Source organism: Hyposmocoma kahamanoa, unplaced genomic scaffold (genome assembly GCF_003589595.1).
Source record: "Hyposmocoma kahamanoa isolate Upper Pololo Valley unplaced genomic scaffold, ASM358959v1 87, whole genome shotgun sequence".
In the NCBI taxonomy this organism is placed as follows: Eukaryota; Metazoa; Arthropoda; class Insecta; order Lepidoptera; family Cosmopterigidae; genus Hyposmocoma; species Hyposmocoma kahamanoa.
In genome coordinates this window covers 22,777,437-22,799,663 of record NW_020654422.1, presented here as the reverse complement: position 1 = coordinate 22,799,663, position 22,227 = coordinate 22,777,437, and the positions used below count along the sequence as shown (strand labels likewise).

General features: G+C 41.4%; 1 protein-coding gene across 5 annotated transcripts in view; it reads left to right on the top strand.

The window, feature by feature from the left end:
* The window catches only part of LOC113235259 (MOB kinase activator-like 2), a 34,227-nt gene that overhangs the window by 9,023 nt on the left and 2,977 nt on the right, over positions 1-22,227 (top strand). The window contains exons 1-2 of one of the 5 annotated variants that reach the window (XM_026470900.1): positions 4,519-4,587; positions 10,280-10,340. In XM_026470900.1, coding sequence (XP_026326685.1) covers positions 10,324-10,340 — 17 coding nt within the window. In that variant the 5' untranslated portion in view covers positions 4,519-4,587; positions 10,280-10,323. Of the gene's footprint in view, positions 1-4,086; positions 4,588-10,279; positions 10,341-12,041; positions 12,291-18,511; positions 18,651-22,227 lie in introns of those variants that run through there. The other 4 variants (XM_026470902.1, XM_026470901.1, XM_026470898.1 and 1 more) reach the window with 4 other exon arrangements.

The window sequence follows — 22,227 nt, the reverse complement described above, 5'->3', positions numbered from 1 at the left end:
TCTTAATAATAATTCATTAAATAATAAAAATAAGCTACACAAAAACAATAATAATAAAAACACAATGAACAATATTATACCAATTACACCACAATTACCTCAAATTACTAACAATAAGTTAAGTTAATAGCATCACACAATACTATAATCAAGCGTGTAGAGTGATTGCTTAACAAGCCACGTTTTCAGGAGAAGTGTGAATGAGTTCCTTGATGGTGCACTTCGCACGTTATCTGGCAACCGGTTGTAGATCGCCGGTGCCATTACATGTACAAGTTTGGATGGTTTCGCCAGCCGCCGCGGTATAGCCCGCATGTCGTGATGCGCACGCACATCCATCTCCGAGTCTGGAGTACTCCTCCAAGTGGTTTCTGGCATATATAGCTGCTTGAAAACACACCATCCGTGGGACCGTTAGTATTTTCATGGTCCGGAAAACAGACTTTGCTGATGCGTGACACTCTTGCAATGGCCGGTACTGCCCTTTTTTGCAATCTTAGGACATTCTAAACCGAGTCGGCGGCTCGTCCTCAGAGCTCAACACCATACTGTAGCAGCGAGTGCACAGATGTGAAGTAGTGCAACAAATATGCTGTAGTGCAACACAGCTGATATACACCTTAGTGCAAAACGTGCACGGCCAACCTTTTCGCACAGTTTATCTATGTGACTTTCCCAGGTCAGGCCACTGTGTCGTCTTGAAAACCTAGAAAGGTTGTAGTGTACACCTGGGTTCATTTGGCACACTTCTGATGACACTCATACGGGTAGTTATGAAGGTGGGAATGATTGCTTTATATTCAGTCTGACCGAGGCATCGCAGAGCGGTCATTGAACGTTTTAATTAAGACTACAATACAAAACTAGCATAGCTATAAGTGTGTGTATCTAACAAATTATGTATTCAAATTATCTGAAATAAATTGTTATTATTTATTATTAAAACAAATTCCATAGACGATCTATTGCGACCAACAGACTTAAGAGTCAATACTACCTCAGCTCGAATTTAAAATGTTTCCCGTACTGAATAGGTTCCATGGCGCGGGTCGAGCGGCAGCGACACTGACTTCGTTTCAGAATTTATTTTTTACAAATTAAATTAAAGCCTAAAAATTTGAAAAATGTATATCCCAGACCCGTTAGTCTTAGGCTCGTATTCTAGAACTCTACTCAATGCTCAAGTCAGGCTTTGAGTATGGTTTAAAGCACTCGAAATCATACTCAAGTCCCTGCCATTAGGGTCGTAGTTCCAGTGCTTGTGTTTCCAGTGCAATCTTGACTTGAGCATTGATTAGAGTTCTAGAATACGACCCTTAGTGTCAAACCACAAATGGAGGAATAAATTCTCTTTTCATCGGCGTTGGAGCGCGTGTATAGACGCCGAGGTTGAACTAAATTCAGTCACAAGTTTTTTAACCGACTTAATAAAAAAGGAGCAGGTTATACATTCGGCTACGGTGTATGTTTTCAGATTTCTCTGTCAATTGTAGACCGATTTTGAATATTCTTTTTTGGGTAAAAGGGTGCACTCTCGTGGTGCTCCCATTGCCACCAAGTCAGAATCTGATGAGGTGATTCATGGAAATCGAGGAAAATCCTCAAATTTTGTGGGCACGTCAATGTACACACGCCAGAACATCAAGCTACACATTTACGTCTCTTGCTCCGTTGCACTGGAGGCGATTTTCGAACAAAAATGTGTACTCTGGTGTGCCGTTGTCCGTACATATCGATTTCTCCGTTGAAAATTCTTTTTTATTTGAAAGGGCATACTCTCGAGGTGGTCACTGATGCCGACGATGCTGTTCCGGGTTCGTTTCGGCTATCACAAATTGAAAAATCTTTTCCGCAAGTAAAAGTCGACTTTTCACTTGACACAACACATGTAATCAACGAATCACCTCACCCTGACAACCAGGAAAAAGAACTATAAAATGTACAAAGGAGTCCGTAACAGTCCCATTGTCACCAACAAGTCAGAATCTGATGAGGGGATCCCATGGAAATCGAAAAAAGCCAATAAGCAAACTTTTGAGGTCGGGTTTTTAATTTTCAGTGAAAAAGTTACAATTATTGAGGTTACTGTTACCAGACTCTGCTGTATAGTTTTTGCGCTTACTACTAGAACTTGTAGAAGTAATTGGCGTAAAATTGTCTGGTGACGCAGCAGAAGTCCCGAATCACCAAACATATGGAGGATCGGTGCCTCCTTCTTGAACCTCCATAACAGACCTAATACTACATAAAAGTTACCTTCACCACGCAAGCCACACACAATACAATAAGCGACACACACAGATATGAGAAATCCACAAAAATAAACAAATTCGCGGTTCAAAGAGTAAGAAAAGAGACGACAAATACTCTAGCAAAAAAGCACCTCCTAATCTCGCTGACCGAAAAAAATCTATTGTAGTTCATTTCACATAGCATGGTACGGTGACGTTTGAGATTTGTTGTTCCTAGAGATGTAGTGATTTAAAAATCAAAAGAAAACAAATCGATTTATATACCTTATCGAGATAATTTGTAACGAAGAGAGAATCAATTTAATAATTTAAGAACAATAAAATAAAACAAAATAAAAAGGCTTCAGTTATTAAGTTATTAAAAAATCAATTACAACCAAATAACAATTGACAACTAAACATGAAATTGACAGCAACGAAACGAAATTTGAACAACTACTCCAAAAACATCACGCAAAGCTCAAAACAAAAACCTATCCTCATACAAGATACGTCAATACACTCATATTGACGATTGATCGATTCTATGATGTCAATCTCTATGGATAAATATTCCCTTTTACGCATCAAGTAGTTGGGGTAATTTATTTTTATCTTTATCATTTCATTTTCTATCTACGTACCTAATATACTGTAATTTTTACTTAAAATTGCAATTGCAACAAATAATGTTTAAAAAAAACTCATTTAGTAGGTCCACTACTGTATGAAACTTGGGCTTTGTCCTTTAAATATAAACCGGAATGTTATTATAGAAGTGTAATAATATTAAAAACAGTGCGGATGTAGTAAAGACTTCTTGGAACATTTTAAACAGCGAGACTGGTAGAGTCAGGCCTCATAAGTTATAATACATAGGGCGCACTATAAGTTTCCGGAACTGGCCACTTACATAAACAATATTTAAAAAGTAATTACAACATTTGAAAATGGAACTCTTTGGCTGTGGAATACAGTTTGTTTCGATTCAATTTTTTTCAATTTTGTTCGTTAGATCGTGTTGTTTCGTTCAATTTTGAAAACATTTTTCAAAATAGGTTCATTCGTATGAAAAAGTGCATTAACGCTAACGGAGAATATTTTGAGAAGCAATAAATTCATTTCTGACCATTTATAGTATTTTTTTCTTATTCATTCCGGAAACTTATAGTGTGCCCCACGTATATACGATCATCAGGGTCTGCAATTAGTAATGGCATCCCTCATTGTCAGGTTCAAATTTATTTTTAGTTTACATTAATGATTTAGCTAGCTTCGTGGAAAGCATGGAACAACAGATTGCTGTTGTTTGTTGATGCTACTATTTAAAGTTAACAGACACCAATGTTCCTATATTAATCATCATTAGGAACTTACACTAAGTACGGACCACGGGTTAAAGATATACAAACTGTCAAATTTTTTATTGACAATTTGTTCCTTACGTTTATGTACTCTGAGCTGAGCTGTGTGAGCTGCGTACATCACCATCTTAATTTCAGTTTCAGATTAAATTAGACGTTGGAAGTTGTATAATCAGGCTGTTGAGTGCAAACCGGGTGCTAGTGGCCGACTTTCCACCTACATCGGCATCGTTGAGATAACTAATGTATAATGCAGAATAACTTGTTTTGACATTTTAACAATTTGAATTTGACTGTTCTATTGGTTTGCAGTGTAAGAGTACGCGGTTATAAAAACACTCCAAATGTTACGGGTACGATGTACACGGTAAATAAGTACACTCGGTGATCTAGGGAATCGGTCGATTGATCATAAAAAGCGGAGTGACGGAGTTCGTTTAGCAAATAGACGCTGAACGTTGCGCGGGCTGACGAGATTGTTGCGAGCGCCGTAGCGTGGCGCGGACTTTCGCCGCAGCGGAGCTCAGGTGCGCGGCGGCGGCGTGCGCTGGCGTGATAAGGCGTGATGTCAGAGCGCGCGCCGTCGCCGGCTCGTCCTCCGCCTCTCGCCTCCGTCGTCAGTCGGCCGCGGAGCGCAAGCGTGAACGGTTTTTTGCGGTACTACCCACTCGACGCGCGCGCATCCGCGACGTCTTGGCTTCGCGGGGAAGTGCTGAACGCTGCAGCGATTCTTGTGCTCGACGCCAGGGACGGGAGCGGTGCATGGTGGTGAAGGCGTGGCTGCGGAGCATGAGCGCGGGGGGCGCCGGCGAGGGCGAGGACGAGGCGGCGTCGCGGCGCTGGCCCGTGGGCATCCTTCGGCGCAGCGGCGCGCGCGCGGCTCGCCGTGTGCTGCACGTCAAGTACCGCAGCGTGCCGCCCGCTCCGTCCCCCGCCGCCTCGCCGCACGCGCTGCCGCTCGACATCGACGACACTGTCTCCTGTTTCTGCAGGTGTGTCGCTGTCGTCCGTCTATGTGTCATTTATTATTCAAGCGCGAAATCGCCTAGACGAAATATTGGCGAAAAATTCCCCGGTAAATGCAACGACCGGCCTGAAAGTCGTGGTTTGAATGTTTAAAGGGGCATAATTTGAATGCTTCTATTTGTTTGATAGTTAATCTTCCGAGATTTAGTTACGTTACAGTGAAGTAGAAGGCCGCCGGTTAGTTTAATGGGCATTGCCATAGTTTTTCCACTGTAGCCGCTGCCCAGCGGCGGCCTACTTAGGGCGTACGAGGGCGAGCGGCTTATCTTGTTATCGCGTGTTATCACTCCACCTGCGTGACGTCACGCGCTGCCTCACGTCTTTTTTTTGTTAGCGAGTACATAATGCAGTAGGTATAGTACATACTTTGATTTTGCGCGTAGTCCGTCACCTTGCCGCGAGGTGCAAGACACCTACGAGCGATTAACTCGGGAGCATGGTTAATTGTGCCCCACTTGCCAAGGTCCTCACGACCGTGCTACTTCTACATTAAGTTATGATTGCACAACGATAATATTTTAGGGTAACCTGATGCGACAATTAGTGTACGAGCGCATTGCGACCAGCGCGCTTTGAAGTACCATTGGCCGATCCGCTTTTCCGATCGATGAGCATACGGATGTACGTTGTATGTACTTTTCATACTCGTTTGTGGTTAATAAAAATAGCATTGATGTCATCGGCTTTTTGTTACTTTTAAGGAAATAGACACGAAGCCCGTACATTTCGTTACTATTTGCAATGCCAATGTTAAGGAAAATATTTCTTAAATTAGACAAGATTCGCTCACAAATTTAACTTTACTAATTTTTTTAAGTAAATGTATTCGTAGAACCTTAAGATATCTTATCGTAACATATACCTACATCTTTATTATATAGCGACCACACCACAGGCATATCTCCCTGGCCAGCAGATTCAACTCAGTCCGCAGAGTACGTAAGCTTACTGATGTTAGTACTGCTAGATTAGTTACTTCCATAATATAATGTTTTGTGAAAAGTTTAGGGAAACGGGTATCATGACTGTGGCAACACAGTACATTTTCTCAAATATTTTATATGCCCGTAAAAATATACATAATTTCGTTAAGGAAGAAGATATCCATAATATTAACCTTAGAACTAAGTCCAAACCCATGGTACCACGAATTCGTCTAACTAAGGTAAACGATTCTTTTATGGGGAACTGTATACGTTTTTACAACAGGGTTCTCGAGCAAATATTAAAATTATCATTTCCTAAAGTTTGAAACTTACATTAGTATTTTAATTAAAAAGTCGTATTACAAAATTGAAGACTACATGTTAGATAAAGTTGCATGGGAAAACGTAATGGGCCTAAATTCCACACAGATTTGATTCAAAGTGTATTCCATAACATTTATATTTATTGATTTTCAAATAAACTTAAATGTTATGGAATACACTTTGAATCAAGAGCAATCCCTAGAGTTTCTTGTTCGTTCTTCTCAGGGAGGTCAGCGTAATGAATGAGCAGTAGCTTACAATACGAAATTATCAAGTGTAAATTTATTTTACCTATGGAACAAATTATTCTTTGACTTTGAGCGAGCCTTCCCGACTCAAACTAGAAAATCCGCCGACCCGCGACCAAGATCCGTCTAAGCCTTCTCGGCGCATCTGTGACACCAACGACCGAATATTTGTACCGTCCTCGCAGCTAACTCTGATGCGTGTGGTGACTATGCATATATGTTCATTATAGCTGACTTCTTGACCTAACATTAAAGGTCGTATTCCAGAACTCTACTCAATACTCAAGTCAGGACTTGAGCAGACTTGAGTATGATTTCAAGCACTGAAAATCATACTCAAGTCCTTGCCATTAGAGTCGTATTTCCAGTGCTTGAAATCATACTCAAGTCTTCCAAGTATTCCAGAACTCTACTCAATGCTCAAGCCAGGACTAGACCATTGAGTAGAGTTCCGGAATACGACCCATAGTTACTTTGCTTTTTTCGGCCAATAATTATAATTTTCCGTGTTGTTGAAAGCTGGTTTATAGGCTTATAAGCCACTGCTGTGGAGACTACTTCTTTACTTGACCCTTGCGACCGACTTCATTAAATGTATATATGTAATTAAGTGGGTGATATGCTATAATGAAGAGTTCCGCCGTTCCCGCTGTGAGGACATAACGTGTATATAAAAGTAGGTGCAAGAAAGTGCCGAACAATGAGTCTGACATGGGAGCGCTGCGCTGGCACGGCGACAGCGGCAACTAGAGCGCGACACCGCCATTGTGCGCTTGCGCCCCGCTACCCAAGCTGCAGCGCTAACTGTAAATACGTGGTCGCAGATAGTTCCCGACGTAATATTACATATAATGTGTGCGTACTCTTAGTACGGTGCTAACTCTTGATCATCATGTTCTGAAAATTAAAGAAACTATTTTTTCTGCTGACAACTCAAACACACCAGGCGACAATCGCCTCGATGACCCCTGTATCGTCTTCGAATCCCTGTGGTTAAGCGCACTAGACAACAACAATTTTGTTAATTCCTTAACGATGTCGTAAATGTGCATCGACTGCTCAAATCGCATTTGGAGCATTCCCTCTGCCCCTTTAACTAATGTATGCTTTATCTTATTACAGGTGAGGTACTTACGGTCACTACGACCGTAAGTACCTCCATAAATTCCTCCAGACACCATACTTTTCGCCCCGTCGTCAAGCTCCCAGTTCCTCCTCTATCCAGCCCTGTTTTCTTCGCCCGCCGCCGCCGCCGCCGCCGCCGCCGTTACTGTTGCCGTTCCCCCGCGCCCATTCCGCGATCCACTTGTCTCTTACTAGATCAGACCACAATATTATAAGTTACCTGCTCTGTACATCTTCTATCATGTACTGACGTACCAACCAACGGACAAGTATCTAAATTATACATGTCGAATTCTTAGGTTTTCGCGATTGTTACACATAGGAAATGAAACTATTTTTCCGGATTTAAATCGCGTAAATTTGTTTTTTCAAACAAACCGATGTTTCGGGCCCTTTACAGGTCCCATGGTCACGGTTGACTGAGGTGGTACAGTCTTCAACCAGTTATGTCTAATATTGATGCAAACCACCTTATTTTTTCACTATAGTTACAATAGTTATTAATTAAATACCTTATTTTTAATTTTACAAAGAAAACATTCCAATTTACGCTACATTAAGTTTTACAAATTATTTTATTGAATGAATTTTTATTAAGTTCAATGTATTATTAATTATTAATATAAATTAGAATAAACTAAAACATATTAATTAATACTGCAGTCTTATGTCTGTTGAGATTTTTCATTAGAGGAAATACTGGATCCCAAACTGGTGGTACGGAGAAACCATCTATTTATTCCCATCCATATAGATTACTGTCGCAGACACCATGTGCTCTCTGAAAGAAAGATTTGCCCATGGTAGCTAACTGGCTAGGATGGTGATGGGAATTACCATTGAGATACCTATCTGTATGGGTTTTCTTTCGAAATACAGTATGGCCTAAGGTGTTATTAGTAACTAATTACAACAGGGAAGATGGTTTCTCCGTACCACCAGTTTGGGATCCAGTATTTCCTCTAATGAAAAATCCCAAACAGACATAAGACTGCAGTACTAATTAATTAGTTTTAGTTTATTCTAATTTATATTAATCATTAATAATAAATTGAACTTAATAAAAATTCATTCAATAAAATAATTTGTAAAACTTAATGTAAAGTAAATTGGAATGTTTTCTTTGTAAAATTAAAAATAAGGTATTTAATTATTAACTATTGTAACTATAGTGAAAAAATAAGGTGGTTTGCATCAATATTAGACATAACTGGTTGAAGACTGTACCACCTCAGTCAACCGTGACCATGGGATCTGTAAAGGGCCCGAAAAGTCGGTTTGTTTGAAAAAACAAATATACGCGATTTAAATCCGGAAAAATAGTTTCATTTCCTAAATTATACATGATTTACAACATTTTGACATCATCGGCGCTAGCACGTTTACTCATGAAATGCCTAGTCAGAGGCGGTGTTACCTCGAAATTTACCGGAGGACAATATATGCGCGTTGCTGTGCTCGGCGCGTGACCTTGTTGCTTTATAAACGACACTGCGCGCGGCGCGCGGCGGCAAACCCGCCTTAACGTAGTATAGCCATAACGCGGGGCGCCTCTAGTGGAGAGCCTACGTGCTTTTATGCTGTAGCGGCAGCGTGCTGGCGAGGGGATGGAGATACTGTCACGTCAGCTCGCGGCTCTCTAGTTGCTGACCGTGCATGAAAAACGAGCACAATATCGTCTTACGAACTGGTAACTTACTAACTACTAACGAGCGACACGTTCATGTCATTACCGTGAATTCAGCATTTGGATTTCTTTTAAGTTGGAGCGTCAAACCAAGTCATACTGTTACTCAATCGAATTATGTAGGTAATATAGTCATAGATGAATTATTTATCGGATAGTTTAGCCATCTCTGTATACACTATACCAAAGTGAAAATTACTATTTCAGGTTAACAATAGCGCGTCAAATGTAGATGGTGATAATCCAAATCCACTCGGTGTTCTAGGAGTTGAAATAGAGAATCGGTGGCTTCGACGGCTCTCGATAAATGTGAAACGGCAGCTCATTGTCTAAACTTTGGATTGCGCGACAGAGGATCTTTTGTTACTTGTATTGTTCTTTTTTCATTGTCAGTCTCATTATTTTTGTTTCAAATCATGAATTGCTCAACCGTCTTCTGTTTTGCGTTATCGCTCAATTAGCGCGCTCACGGTCAACGTTGCGTACTTAATTATTGTCCTTTCATTAGTACTAATTGGTATTTAGTATACCAGAATTTAACGTGTGTGACTCGGCTCCGTCTCGACGGCAGCGCATATAAGATTTTGTAATAAACACTTGATTTCACATTTTGGAAGTTTGAGCCAAGGGTTGTGTGCAAGGGGTAGAAGACTTCAAAATGCATTCCTATCGTGTGAGTGTTGGTGGCCGAGTGTTCTCTGCGTCTGCGCTATGACAACGCGCTAAAAACACGCAGAACTCACCCTTAGTGATTCGGTTTTTTTTACAGTTCAATTTGTCTGTAAACTAGCTTTAATTGTGAGGCCAGTGAGAGATGGAGAAGTAGAGGTATTATTCCAGAGTCTTGCAGCGTGTTCCAGAAGGCGGTAGCTACGAGGATCGTCGTAAAGGTGTGTGATTTTTATGAATGTTTGTATAGATCACAATAAGTTCCAAGTTGTGCTCTCTTAAGAGGGGTTTATGTATTAGAAAGATTGCCATTTCTTTTTTAGCCAATTTATTTGTGGTCGTAATGAAAAGTTGAAATTTTAGATTGTGTTGTTGAAGAAATTTGGTTTTAATTCAGCATTCGGATGCTAGAAGAATATTCTCCCTTCTACGAAACTGCATTGCTGTTGGCAACGACAGTGTCCCTTTTCTTGCCGTCGTTCGACTCCGGTGCTTCATGTAGACAGTTTATACCTAAGGGTAAATCGAAAATTATGGTGTTGACAACACTGATGGTAAATTTAAAATACCAGTGTTGATTAACACTTAAAGTTACTAGCTAATTACGAGACGAGTGGACGTAGAAAAGTTTGTTTTGAACGGTAGCGGTAACAACAGCTGACGAGCTCGTTTTTTGCAGGTGAGTGCGCCCCGACTCGCCACGCGCATGTCTCGTTCGCAAACATGCTGGACTGCCTCTGGTAAGTCCATCGTTCTTTGACTTCATTCTTATCGTTTTAACCAAGTGTATTTGTCATCGTCTTTGTCATTTAGGCGCTATTGCGTGGTGAACGAGACTCGTTCTGTGAAACCCAATATACTCAAGCTCTCGTTGATACGTGCATCAAGTGTTAAACTGTGTTGTAAATTCTGTACGGAATTAAAATTTATAGTGTGTAGGTTTATGTTCTGGGCAACCCACTACCTTTAGTCGAGTCGTTGCCGCGCCATACAGAACAGCTTCTGCTACGGAATAGGGCGAATCACTCTTTCCTCATACACTAATAATCTGTTTCTGAACATTAGTCAATAGTGTTTTTATTGTATTATTATGTATGTTAGTCTATAAGGTATGTATTTATGGGTCTATGTTACCTGAATGCAAATATATAAATATATAAAAATTTGTTTCCGAAAGTTTCATGAAATTGCTGTATACATTCAAGTCAATATTTATATAATTATAAGCCCTATTTCATCACATCAACATCAACGGGCTTAATTTAACTTAAACTGAAAAATATAACTAAGCGTTTTTAATACCTACAGTTACAAAAGGAACCTGATTGAGATAGCCACAATTTATAAAGAGTCAATCGCTGTGTGTGTTCGTAGAATATGTAGTTAGTATCTCTTAGTAGTTTGTGTGTGTAGTGCGCTTGCGCAACCATGGCGCAAGGCGATAAATGCGGGACAGGGGCGCGGGTGCGCTTCTCGCCTCCCCGCACCGCAGGCCTCTTGCCCGCGGTCGCCGTCACCTGCGACCTCGAACGTGTATACATATACCGCTATATCATTTCTGATGTATATTAAACATTACTATGATACAATAATGTCTATTGTTAGTTTAGTTTTTTTTTCCTTGTTCTGCAATAACTAACCAACCACAAGCAAAATAAAGTAATTGCTACTATAGAATATGTTATAGGTACTCCTTTTGTGTTTGATCATATTATGCCTTCCTAATACTTCGAAAACATACGTCTGAAACAAATTAGAAATGGCGTTCGTTACACCACTGCAGGCGTGTTTGTGGATTCCTGATTGTCGTAAACCTGTTGCGCGCTGTCGAGCAGGCTTCCAGAGAGGATTGGTTTCAACGACTACCTGAGTTTCAGTAGCATTGAGTAATGTTCAATGGCAATACTTACACCTTTTCAAGGCGAATACGGTACATTCCTTCGTACCATCACATCACGGTTCACCTGATCACTCTCTTCAAAGAGACTCGCCTGCCTTGCGTTGTCTGGTCCAGCCGGTTCATCTCCCGCACCACCACGCTGTGCTAGTTCTGTGCTGTCAGGTGCGTAATGTCAGGATGGCTTGAGAATATTATTGTCTCGTTCAGGAGGTAGATATTTAAAAGTATTTACAGTTACCTGCACTCTGCACAGAGCTTGTGGTTTCTTGACTCGGGCTGTTGATTGATGAAAGAGAACCGTCTTTAAAATAACAACTTAGTTCAAATTAGAAATATATTGCAATGTCAGCAAGATGTATTTAAAAAACTTCTCACTTCACAATAATAATTGTATATACGACGCCATGAAACCGATTAGAGCCTTTACGTATGTACGAAGTCATGTTGTCAAACCGTCAAAAGAGGGGGAGGGTGTTATCCGCTGGTAGCAGGAGGGAGGTGACGGTCGGTCAGTAGAACGAGCGAGGGAGGGGTGGGCGGCGTCGGCAGTTCCACGCTGGCTGCGCTCCGGGGCGGGCGTGTTGCAATGCTCGGTAGAGCGGACGCAGGCCGAGCACGCAGGAGCGGCCGTGCAGCGCCCGGCTAGTGCGCGCGAGATGCTGCGCGCGCCCGGCTCGGGCGGCACCGTGGGCCTGCAACCGCACGCTCGACATTCCCTATTCGACTCCTGTCACCGGAAAATCAGACTCATTGGCGGTGGACCGGTTGCGTTCCTCGGAGGGCTCGTAGCGTAAGTTTATACGCTCTCCGTTCATTGTGTACTTGATTTATTACGTGATTGTGCAAACATTTGAGAAAAGCCAACTGCCGTCACTGGATCCCGGTTGCGGGTCGCCTGAAGAAAGGTACGTGCAGCATGGGAACTGCTAATACATATGCATATAAAGATAAGTTGCCTTTGTGACGAGTTGTGCTCCATTCATCACTGTGAGGCTCTCAATTTCACAGAATGAACGAAACCTCTTACCCAGTAGAAATCCTTCTATAGCACAAGGCCGCATTTTAAGATCATTGCTAAAATTCAACTGGAACTGTTGCCTCCACTCTCACGAATGTTAAGTTGCAGTGAGTGACTTACCTAGAAGAACGTTTGTTGCGTCGGTGATATTTCTGTGTGCATTGCATCGCGTGCATTACTGCTACAATAGCCGGCAGCACGCACATGCTAGCACCAAACGTTCGACTTATGGAATCCACAAAGTCGGCGCCAGTTTAGTTCCGCACGGCCGTCACCGTCGCTTCACTTCGGCGGCCTTCCCGAACAGTTCCAGCAGCAGTTGCAATTCGTCGTCTTTCGTTTTTTACCGTCATCGTCATGTTCCTAGCGAGTCGATAAGCTTCGTGCCCTTAAATTTTTCCTGCCCAATATCGCTCATGCTGCGAGCACCATTACACCTAAACATACATATACATATGCATAATAGGTACCTCATACAGGATATTATTTTATTATAATACGTATCATCTGCTCAGCTCAAAGTGAATCTACACAGGTAGGAAATGTTGTCTAAAGGCAGACAATTGTATTTCGACCCAAGGATTGTGCTATCGACATGGTGTTGGTGTGCAAAGTTGCTACAATTGTGTTTCGCTAGTATAATCTGGTGAAGAGAATGGACAGTCACTCGCCCAGCGCGCGTCTGTGCGGGGCAGGGGCGGGGGCCGGGGCGGCGGCGGGCGAATGCTGGATTTCAAAATGCTCGTTGGCGCGTGACACCGATCCGGCGCGCTCGGCTGACTCTGGCGGAGCAATTTTATTTTGCATTCTATGTCCATTTCTTAGTGGACAACACTGACAAGTCACGTCTCGTACCTACCTGGCCGCTTACCTCTTTACTCTTCAATATTACTCTTAATCGACTCCTTGAGTTTCTTACTCGGCTTAACTTCCCTATATTTAAAATCGATGGACGTTATTCTGTTCGGTACTCTTAATATATCGGGGTATGCAAAGAACGACACGAGCGGGAGCTGTTATCGCAGGGTCAAGTTATTTATGACTGCCCTGCGAAGGTCGTGGGACTAAGACGCCAGCCAGCGCGAGACCCGCGTAGCGGTTAGTAATTGTAGCGAATCGACCTCGAATCGATTCCCCGCCATGCACGTATGTAACAACACCTGCCTCTTGTCTGTGAAGGATACCGCTGGCTTACACGTACAACGCGATTTTGCTCCGATATTAACTAGACTCGGAGTCCTGAAGGCGAGCATGTCGTCGTGCGTAGTGTTGCAGTGGTCGCGTCATTGGGGCGCGCTCTTCTCGTATGTTGCAACTTTGCAAGCTCGCGCGTGCAGTGTCTCGGGAAAGTGAGGCACCGCGACTGTGTCGTGGACAGAACGGCGATGGCTGCACGCCATCGGATCACTCGATATTGAAGGCGTTTCACCAGTACGATGCGCGGTGTCTGTTGTTTTTTTATCTCCGAAAATGTAACTATAGCATTTGTCATTGTTACCGTTTAATTAAATTAAATAAGAAAAGAAAGAAAACTATTTTTCAAGTTGCTTATTTGAAAGCGAAAAAATCTGTTTTTTATGAATTTTTGTAACGAAATAAACAAATCAATAAAAATGTATTAATTTGTGTCTAATATAGACAGGCAAAAGTCAATTGGAAACTAGCACCTATGTTGTAAAATGCCTACAGATTTACTTCAACTGGAACCTTTTGATTATTTCAATATTAGAGTTTCGTTTGCGGCAATCGTGCAGGCCCTCGGGCGCCCCCGCCGGCGGCGCCGGCGTGGGAAACCGCGCTAACCATTTAGTCGCGAGTCAACTACTTGCAGCAGTACTTTTGTTTACTTTCAACTGCCACGCAGACGCGATTTTAGTTCGCAGCTGCCTTGACGTTTCATCAAGTTAAGCCGGTTCCGATAATGATGCATCGCAGATCCGTTGAAATGAAACCTGTCCCGACCAGTCACCGCAAGGTGTTATTGTGTCAATCGATCCGGCTGTTATCAGTATCACACTTTAATCAATTGCGAGTGGAACCTATTACGGCTTTGCCATTTCCGGCTCGAGCGATTCCGGCTCATTGTGCACCGGGAAAGTGCCCGTAGACGTAGAACTGGTTTCGTCGTCTCTGTTATTGTTACGGGCGCTGTGATGATAAATATTTACAACATCCGATTATCGATGCGTCGCCTTCGAATAAACTTAAGCGTAGCTGCCGGTTTCCGTCTCCATGGTCGAGTGCACCTTCGGTAGGACCTTACCGGTTTTGACGGTCGATATAGAATACAGAATACAATGGAAAACGTTTATTTGCCTGAATACAGTAATTCTACAGATCTTAAATAAAATTAGGTACAATGTATTCAACCTGCAAGCAGGTGTGCAAATACTAATTGCATTGATAGGGTAGTCTTCATCTCGTAGTCCAAGTCGCCGACGTCTCTCATCTCAAACAAATTCAGTTATCTAACCCAGTTTGATCCCACGTCGAAGGGGTTACAGACGTGTGACATTTTAACCCGTTCATGGACAGCACCTAAATAGTACCGCACTCCAAAATGTCCCTACTTTGTGCCGTAATGCTTATATTTGTCCATTACGATAATGAAGCTTTATCGCTGACGGCTGATCTTGTTTGTATAACAGAAAGTACGACCATGACAGTAGTGGGATGATTGCCGTTGCTCATATCGAATTAAAACTAAAAACGTACTTTTGCTGTTACAAAGTTCAATGGCACTGACCAGCACTAGTATCATCTCATACAAAACCATTGCATTTTGTCAATACGTTGTTGATACTTCTCCGTGGAGAAGCAGTAGACGGCTACAACACAGCCCGTAGCAGGTTCTCGAGACCCGTACAGCGAAACGGGTGCCCGGGGTGCGCCTCACTCGTGCGAAAATCAAATTATTTTATAATTTTGACTTGGACTAAATTCACTTGCTATAACTTAATTTCATTATAATTCTCGTTTGATATAATGTGAATATTACATTTAATTTTAATAAAAAGATTTTTTATTATTGTTATATTACAACCATTTGATATATTATCAATTTAGATAAATAATATCAATTAGGGTTAAACCCGACTCGCCGTGGTATTTGTCTAAATCTTCATCCTTCCTTGGTAGTTCAAAAGAAAACAAATGTGTTTTACATAGGTCGAATCTTGGACTTAGCTGACCTACCTGATCTGACTTTGATGTATGGGGATGAATTAATCCGGCCCTCCACTCATGAGAATCGCACGTGATTGGCCAAATGTATAAAATTTGAACGAACCGAGACTATTTTGTACCTACTAGTTCGTACAGAATTGGACCATACCTCTTCCACTCATTATTTCTCAGCGTTATATCCAATTCAGCAATGGATTGCGTGGCCCCGCGGCCCCGACGCAAAACATTGGCTGGTGACGTCAGAAGAGAGGGGCGGTGGCGTCTCAACAGGTGTCCCCCGCACACTCGCGCAGGGTGCGCCCGCCACTGCGTCTTTTCATTTGTTTCTTTCGCGTGATAAATATTTGTTATCTCTAATAAAATCAAATTGCACATCACCTGTTTGGGTAAAATGCAAATATAAGACTACATGTCTTGAGAAAATAATCTTGGTATTGGAGTTCACTGATCACGGTGGCAATTGCCGGCAGAGTCGTCGTTACCTGTGAGGTGTGATCATAATATTGACAAATATCATAATTAATATAATAATAACATACGCATGTTACGACCGCAATGGGACGAAGGCGGCCCGCGCACAGGGGCGAGCCTCCCCCCACGCCCTTGACCTTTTCGCGACGTAGCGTTGCCCCAACTCCTCACGTTGTACAAACCATTTTATTTAACGGTTAATAGATAAATCATCGGCCCTCGAGTATAAAAACAGTGTATTTTTTTAGGCGTCGAGACGCTGGCGTACGAGGCAGGTTTTGCCTTCACAATGCGATAAATATATTCCAGTGACAATATTACAAAACTGTTGGGATGTCAGTGCCCTCGCTGGTACAACGTCACCTCAACTACAGACCGACTAAACACGACGACGCATAATCGCAGATGCCCTTAACGTTGAGACAAATAAAATTATCAATCTTGTGGCTAAAAGTGGCTCTGTTTATACGTTTTATTTTCGTGTGCTTACTCATATGAACGTCCCTCGACAGTATCACCTGCTATATAGTAGAAAGTGACGGTGTTGACGAGAATGGTACTTGCTCGCCTAGAAGTCGCCTAATCACTCTGTACTTAAGTTAATACTGTCCAGGTTGTATCGTTCAGGAAATATAGAGCACGGCGAAAAGTTCCACTTCTTCACTGCACCTTAACAGTCATCTATGAATTTGGTGCTTGTAATGTGTTCTGTAACTTAGGAAACAGTACAAATACAGAATAATTAATTCAGTACAAGTGCTTATAGCGCGGGGCATGTATGCAACGGTAAGCGCAGTGCCACATATACTTGAGCTCAGTCGCCATTTTCGCTTTGTACGTTATGGGTGTGTCCATTATCTCACGCAAAACCTGGAAAATCGTGCATAAATTATAGTCGCACCTGCAATATTGTCCATAGTGGAGTATCTTGTCTTATTTAATTTTAATACATTTTCAATTTTCTGTTTATCGAAATATATTTTTTATTACAAGAAACGAAAGTATGACCTCATATGGCTGCAAAATGGTCGAGCCTTTTTTTTTTGATAACGTTCATCGTTCGTCGTCTTTCAGCTATTACCGCTATAAGGCAGCACATTGAATGAAATTTCAATATAAAATCGAAACGTCCTATCTTGCAATATTAGGCATTGAACTTTCAACGATATGCCAACTGCTGAAAGTTAAAATTATATTAACAGTCGTGAATTTAGAAAAATCGACCAATCCTTATCAAGATTTCATAGTGTTTAAAATGACGAATGTGTAGGTTTTGGCGACAGCGGTTCTGATAGCAATCGAGAAATAAGGCACTTCCATCGTTTTTTTCCTCCATGAATAGAAATCTCCAAGAGCCATGGTCTGGTGGTGAACCTGTGTCGCATGATGACTAGTAATAACTGTTTTATTTATTTATTAATGGAAAACCAACAGCTTCTTACATTATTGTTTTAATAAAATTCCTAATATGTCATTGTCATGAGGTATTTTAAGAGTTTCATGTGCAGAAAGATAGTGATTTTCTTAGCATAGCTATATAAATTAAAGACTTCGTGGAAAATGTCACTTATGTGGTTTTACCTTTAAAACAGACGAAATATTTGTGAAACATAAAAATAAACTAGAAAGTTACAATGTCAGATAAAAATAATTAAAATACCAGTTCCAAATTTTGAATAAGTACTAAATACTTCTTGATCACTCTTCGTATAAATAGCGCCGTGTCGCGTGCCAGATCACTCGTCGTCGCCAGTGCTGACCTAAATTCGAAATGAAGATGGCGCGCAGGTAATTAGTTCCGTATGGAAAGCGAGGTCGCCGTCGCCACACCATCGCCGCCGCGGCCGCCGTGCAACAAGAATGGACGAACGAATTATGTGGAGCGGCGCGCGAGAGATGATGCACTGCGGCTGTGGGTGGTGTTGGCTCTTTGCCCAATTCACGACACGTTAAGGTGAATGAGGTGAATGCGCGCCACGCGAACTACCATCGCTAGCCATCACTTCATACACTTGTATCTATGTGTTTGTACAGTTACTATGGCAAGAAATAACCAGAACTTAAAGAAAACAAAAGAGCGATATTCGAATGCACTCCGTAGGTAGGTACTTCTACTTGTTCTTTATATTGCGTCAATTCGTCACGCGATCCTGTTTTTTCCCGTTTCCACGCTTATGATATGTGTGCTGTTTTGTTTGTGTTGTTTATTATGAATATATATGTGTGTGTGTGTGTGTGTTAGTAAAGTGCGCGCGCGCGCGTATGTTGTGTAGTCGGGTCGGATAGAGATAGCGGTTGGTGATGGTGTGGCTGGCATTAACGCGGGGAGGCCGCGGGCGAGAGGGGAGGTCCACGCTGCGGCAGAGTGAGAGAGTGCGAACAAAGCAAAGCAGTCGTTAACGCGATGTGTCACGCGGTGGTTCTCGGCGTGCTGTTCTCGTTGCCCTCGTATCTTTATTCGGCCGTGCCCTTCAGGTGAGCCCTCGCCTCCGCCGCCCCCCGGCGCGCCCAGCCACTGCCGACGCGGTGTGCCGGGCAGCTCAGTGCCCATTTCACCAAGAGTGCGTTGTTACACAAAAAGTTCGTCGGAAGAGTATTGTTTTGGGTATCTACCCAATCGGTGATTGAACTCACGCTTGAGAATACTCCATCACATTGTGTATTTAAAAAGCAACAAAGTTATTTTCTTCTAAATACTTAATCTAGTGAAGCGACCTCGCAGTCAATACTCGATCGGATTGGTCCAGGTATGCGAGTACTGTTTCAAAACATGATTCAATTGGCCACTGTCTCACGTATACTCCACACTTTTCACGGATACTGAGACTATACACGGAGTGCCTAATTCCCTTTGTGGACACGAACAAACCACTCACGCTGCAGCACAGGACAGGTTAGGTTAATAGGAAAAGAAACTCTTGTTTCTCCAATATTATTATTCATGTTATAACAGTTTCATGTGGCGTAGTGGTGCTCGGCGTTGTGCGCGTTTTGCGATCCTCCTGGTCATAACCTATTCGCTTTTAATTTGTTTTATTATGGCTATAAATTTGTAGCGTGACCTTCGCTGAACACTAGTCGTCACCAAATAAGAGGCCACACTTGACACTTGTCATCGTGACGCGTACAGGGATGTGGACTAATCATATCGTTAATCACATTATACGATTTTCACGAGAAATCGACTCAAAATTGTAAGAGTTTGTAATTGTTTAGATTATTTTTCGGTTCATTGTTGTTCAGGAGGCCAAAAAGACTGCTAAAAGCAATTCATTTACACAATTATTTGCAATTCTGTAGCAATTCCTCTCATTTTCGTAAAATTGTCCCACATTCCAATGAATTGTATCCAGTTCTTTTAATTTTATAATATTCGTAACTGATTTATTACGAGAACTCAGTGTAAATAAGTATGTTCATCGATAAAACAACTACATAAAAAGATTAAATTACCAAGAAACCAAGGATTTCATGAATTTTCAATTATTCGAGTGGCAATTAGTTAAAAGTTGTCGATGTCAACAACAAACAATCAAATAATGTTCATAATTTAGAAAACAGGAACAGTCTAACAGCAAAGCCGAGTCACAAGAAAAACATAAAAAATAACCAAGGGCACAGTCAACTTCCAAGATGGCGCAAGACTGCGCGGTGCGCGGACTCCGGGGGCCGCTGGATTGGTATCAGTGTTGACAATTTAAAATTTGCAAAAAAGAAAAGGTAATACAAATCTGGCTAAGAGTACGGGGCTCTTATAAATTTGATATATTATAAATTTATTTGCAATAGGTGTGGTCAGAGATGTTATATACATAATTATTTAAAATACACCTATTTTTATACATTTTTGTTTTAATATTTAATAAGCAATATTTTTCCGAGGAATCAAAGTGACTCGGTGACATTCGGCGATTAATTGCTTACAACACTATTATTTAAAAAAAATAGCTTTAGGACGTAACTGTTCAGCACGTTTCGGAGTAACTCAAAATTCCATTTTATATTGTAATTCGTGCGAAAACAGAACATCAAATATGTTTTGTCATATTATGTAATGTTGCATTAAAATTTATGTATTTTTTTAAACTCAATTATGCTAATAATTGTTTCGTTGATCGCATTCAAAGTTACATACTATCGCCTTCTTTAGCTGTCAAATGTGGCCTCGTATTTGGTGACGACTATAATACTCGTGTCGCCCGCGGCTGCGCTATTACGTGCCTTATTAATTTATTATTCAATGATGTCGATCTGCATTATGTGGCCTTTTAAATCGGGGTTTGTTTATAACTTACTGTTTTTTTTTGTTGCAAAACCTTTGGCCAACTAACTTGAACACAGAATAGACAGATATCGTTGAACTCGATCGAAACCGCCACCAGTAATTTAACGCTCGGGTGACGACTTGACGACCTAAAAATTCGAGGATACCAATTTTTAAGCACGGTCCTAAGTATGTACAATATAATTTTAGATCCACTACACTATAAAATCAGGGTGATTGTCTATCCACGTCATAACCAACATGACGTAATGTAATATCCAATGTCGTTGTACGCTGCGCCTTTTTTGCGAAGGGAGCGGCAGTCGATGGCGGCAGTGCTGCACGTAAAGACAGTAACTAAAGTATGTATGCACAGGTCAAAGGACCTCGCGAAGGCGTCTCTCACCGTCACGGGTGATAAGAATCGATCCACACTGATTTACCATACCTACGGGTAACCGCAAAATGTCACTGGTTTAATAGTAGAGCCGATCGCATGACAGCGGTCATCCTCAAAAGGATTTTGTAATCTACCGTAAATCCCCTTGGCGGGCCTCGTCTTGTAAATAACATTACATATCGAAGGATGATGTAAGTGCGATGTTAAACGTCCGTGACGTTGCTTGCTTGTTTATCGTACACTCGGTAAGTATTGATACGATAAGCTGGCGCGGGGCAGTCGGCTCATCGAGCTGCTCTCCACTAAGCATCGATTCTGCCACAGGCCAAGGGCCGCCGGCTGCCCGCATTCATCAAGCGCGTGGACTTGGCATGCCCCGTCCTAGCGTGTCCGTCTTCGTCTCGTAGGATGCGGCGGTAATGACGGTTGTCATCCGTGATAGACTAGACAACACTTGTATTCCATTAGTCGCTATAAATGTATTATAACAACAATAAATACATTACACAATTTTCCTTTATAATAGTGAAGACGACGTCGATGGCTCAGCGGTTAGTACTGTGGGCGCCGGTTGATGAGGTCCCGGGTTCGATTCCCGGTATTAGCAATTACGGAAACGAAGTTTTTTAAATTGGACCTTGTCTAAGTGTTCGAAGTTGATTTCGTTACTCTGATACTGGTAGGAATTTTCTAGGTTGACAAGATTTTATTTTTTTCAATAAAAAATAGTGATTTAATCAAATGTATTTAATTTTATTTTCTTTCACAGAAATCAACATAAAATCAGACAGTTATATTTTAAAGACTAGGGTCTTTTACATCTGAGAAATCAATATCATTATTATAATACTTAAACAAAAAAACTAGCTTGCCGTGGTTAATTAACCTTTTACATTACTACATTTTACGCAAAAATATAGTTACACTTTACGATAAAATGAAAAGAAAATCGTGATTAATTAGATTTTTATTCGATTTTTTCAAAAATTATGATTTTTCCAACCCTGGTTTAAAATCAGGTGTGGTTGTTTCGCATTATTGCTGTTATTATTATTCCAGAGACTTTGCTGTCTTTATGGATTTTAAGACTCGTGGTTGTTCACTAGATGATCACCACTAATTGCAGCCCGTGGCCATGGAGTGCGTGACCGTTCAGAAATATCGAGAAAATCAAAAGAAATCATACTGTGGCAAGAAACCGTCAATTAGTGATTTCATCGTTTAATTACTCACTATTCAGTTGGTCACAGTAGGCGGCTAAGCCTAGTCAGTGTTATCATTGCACTCGGCAGTATTATAATGCTTATGATGACATAAATCAATGATGAAACTCAGGTCTTGGTATTTGATATTCAATTTATTTAGCAAAAAGAATTGTAATTAATAAA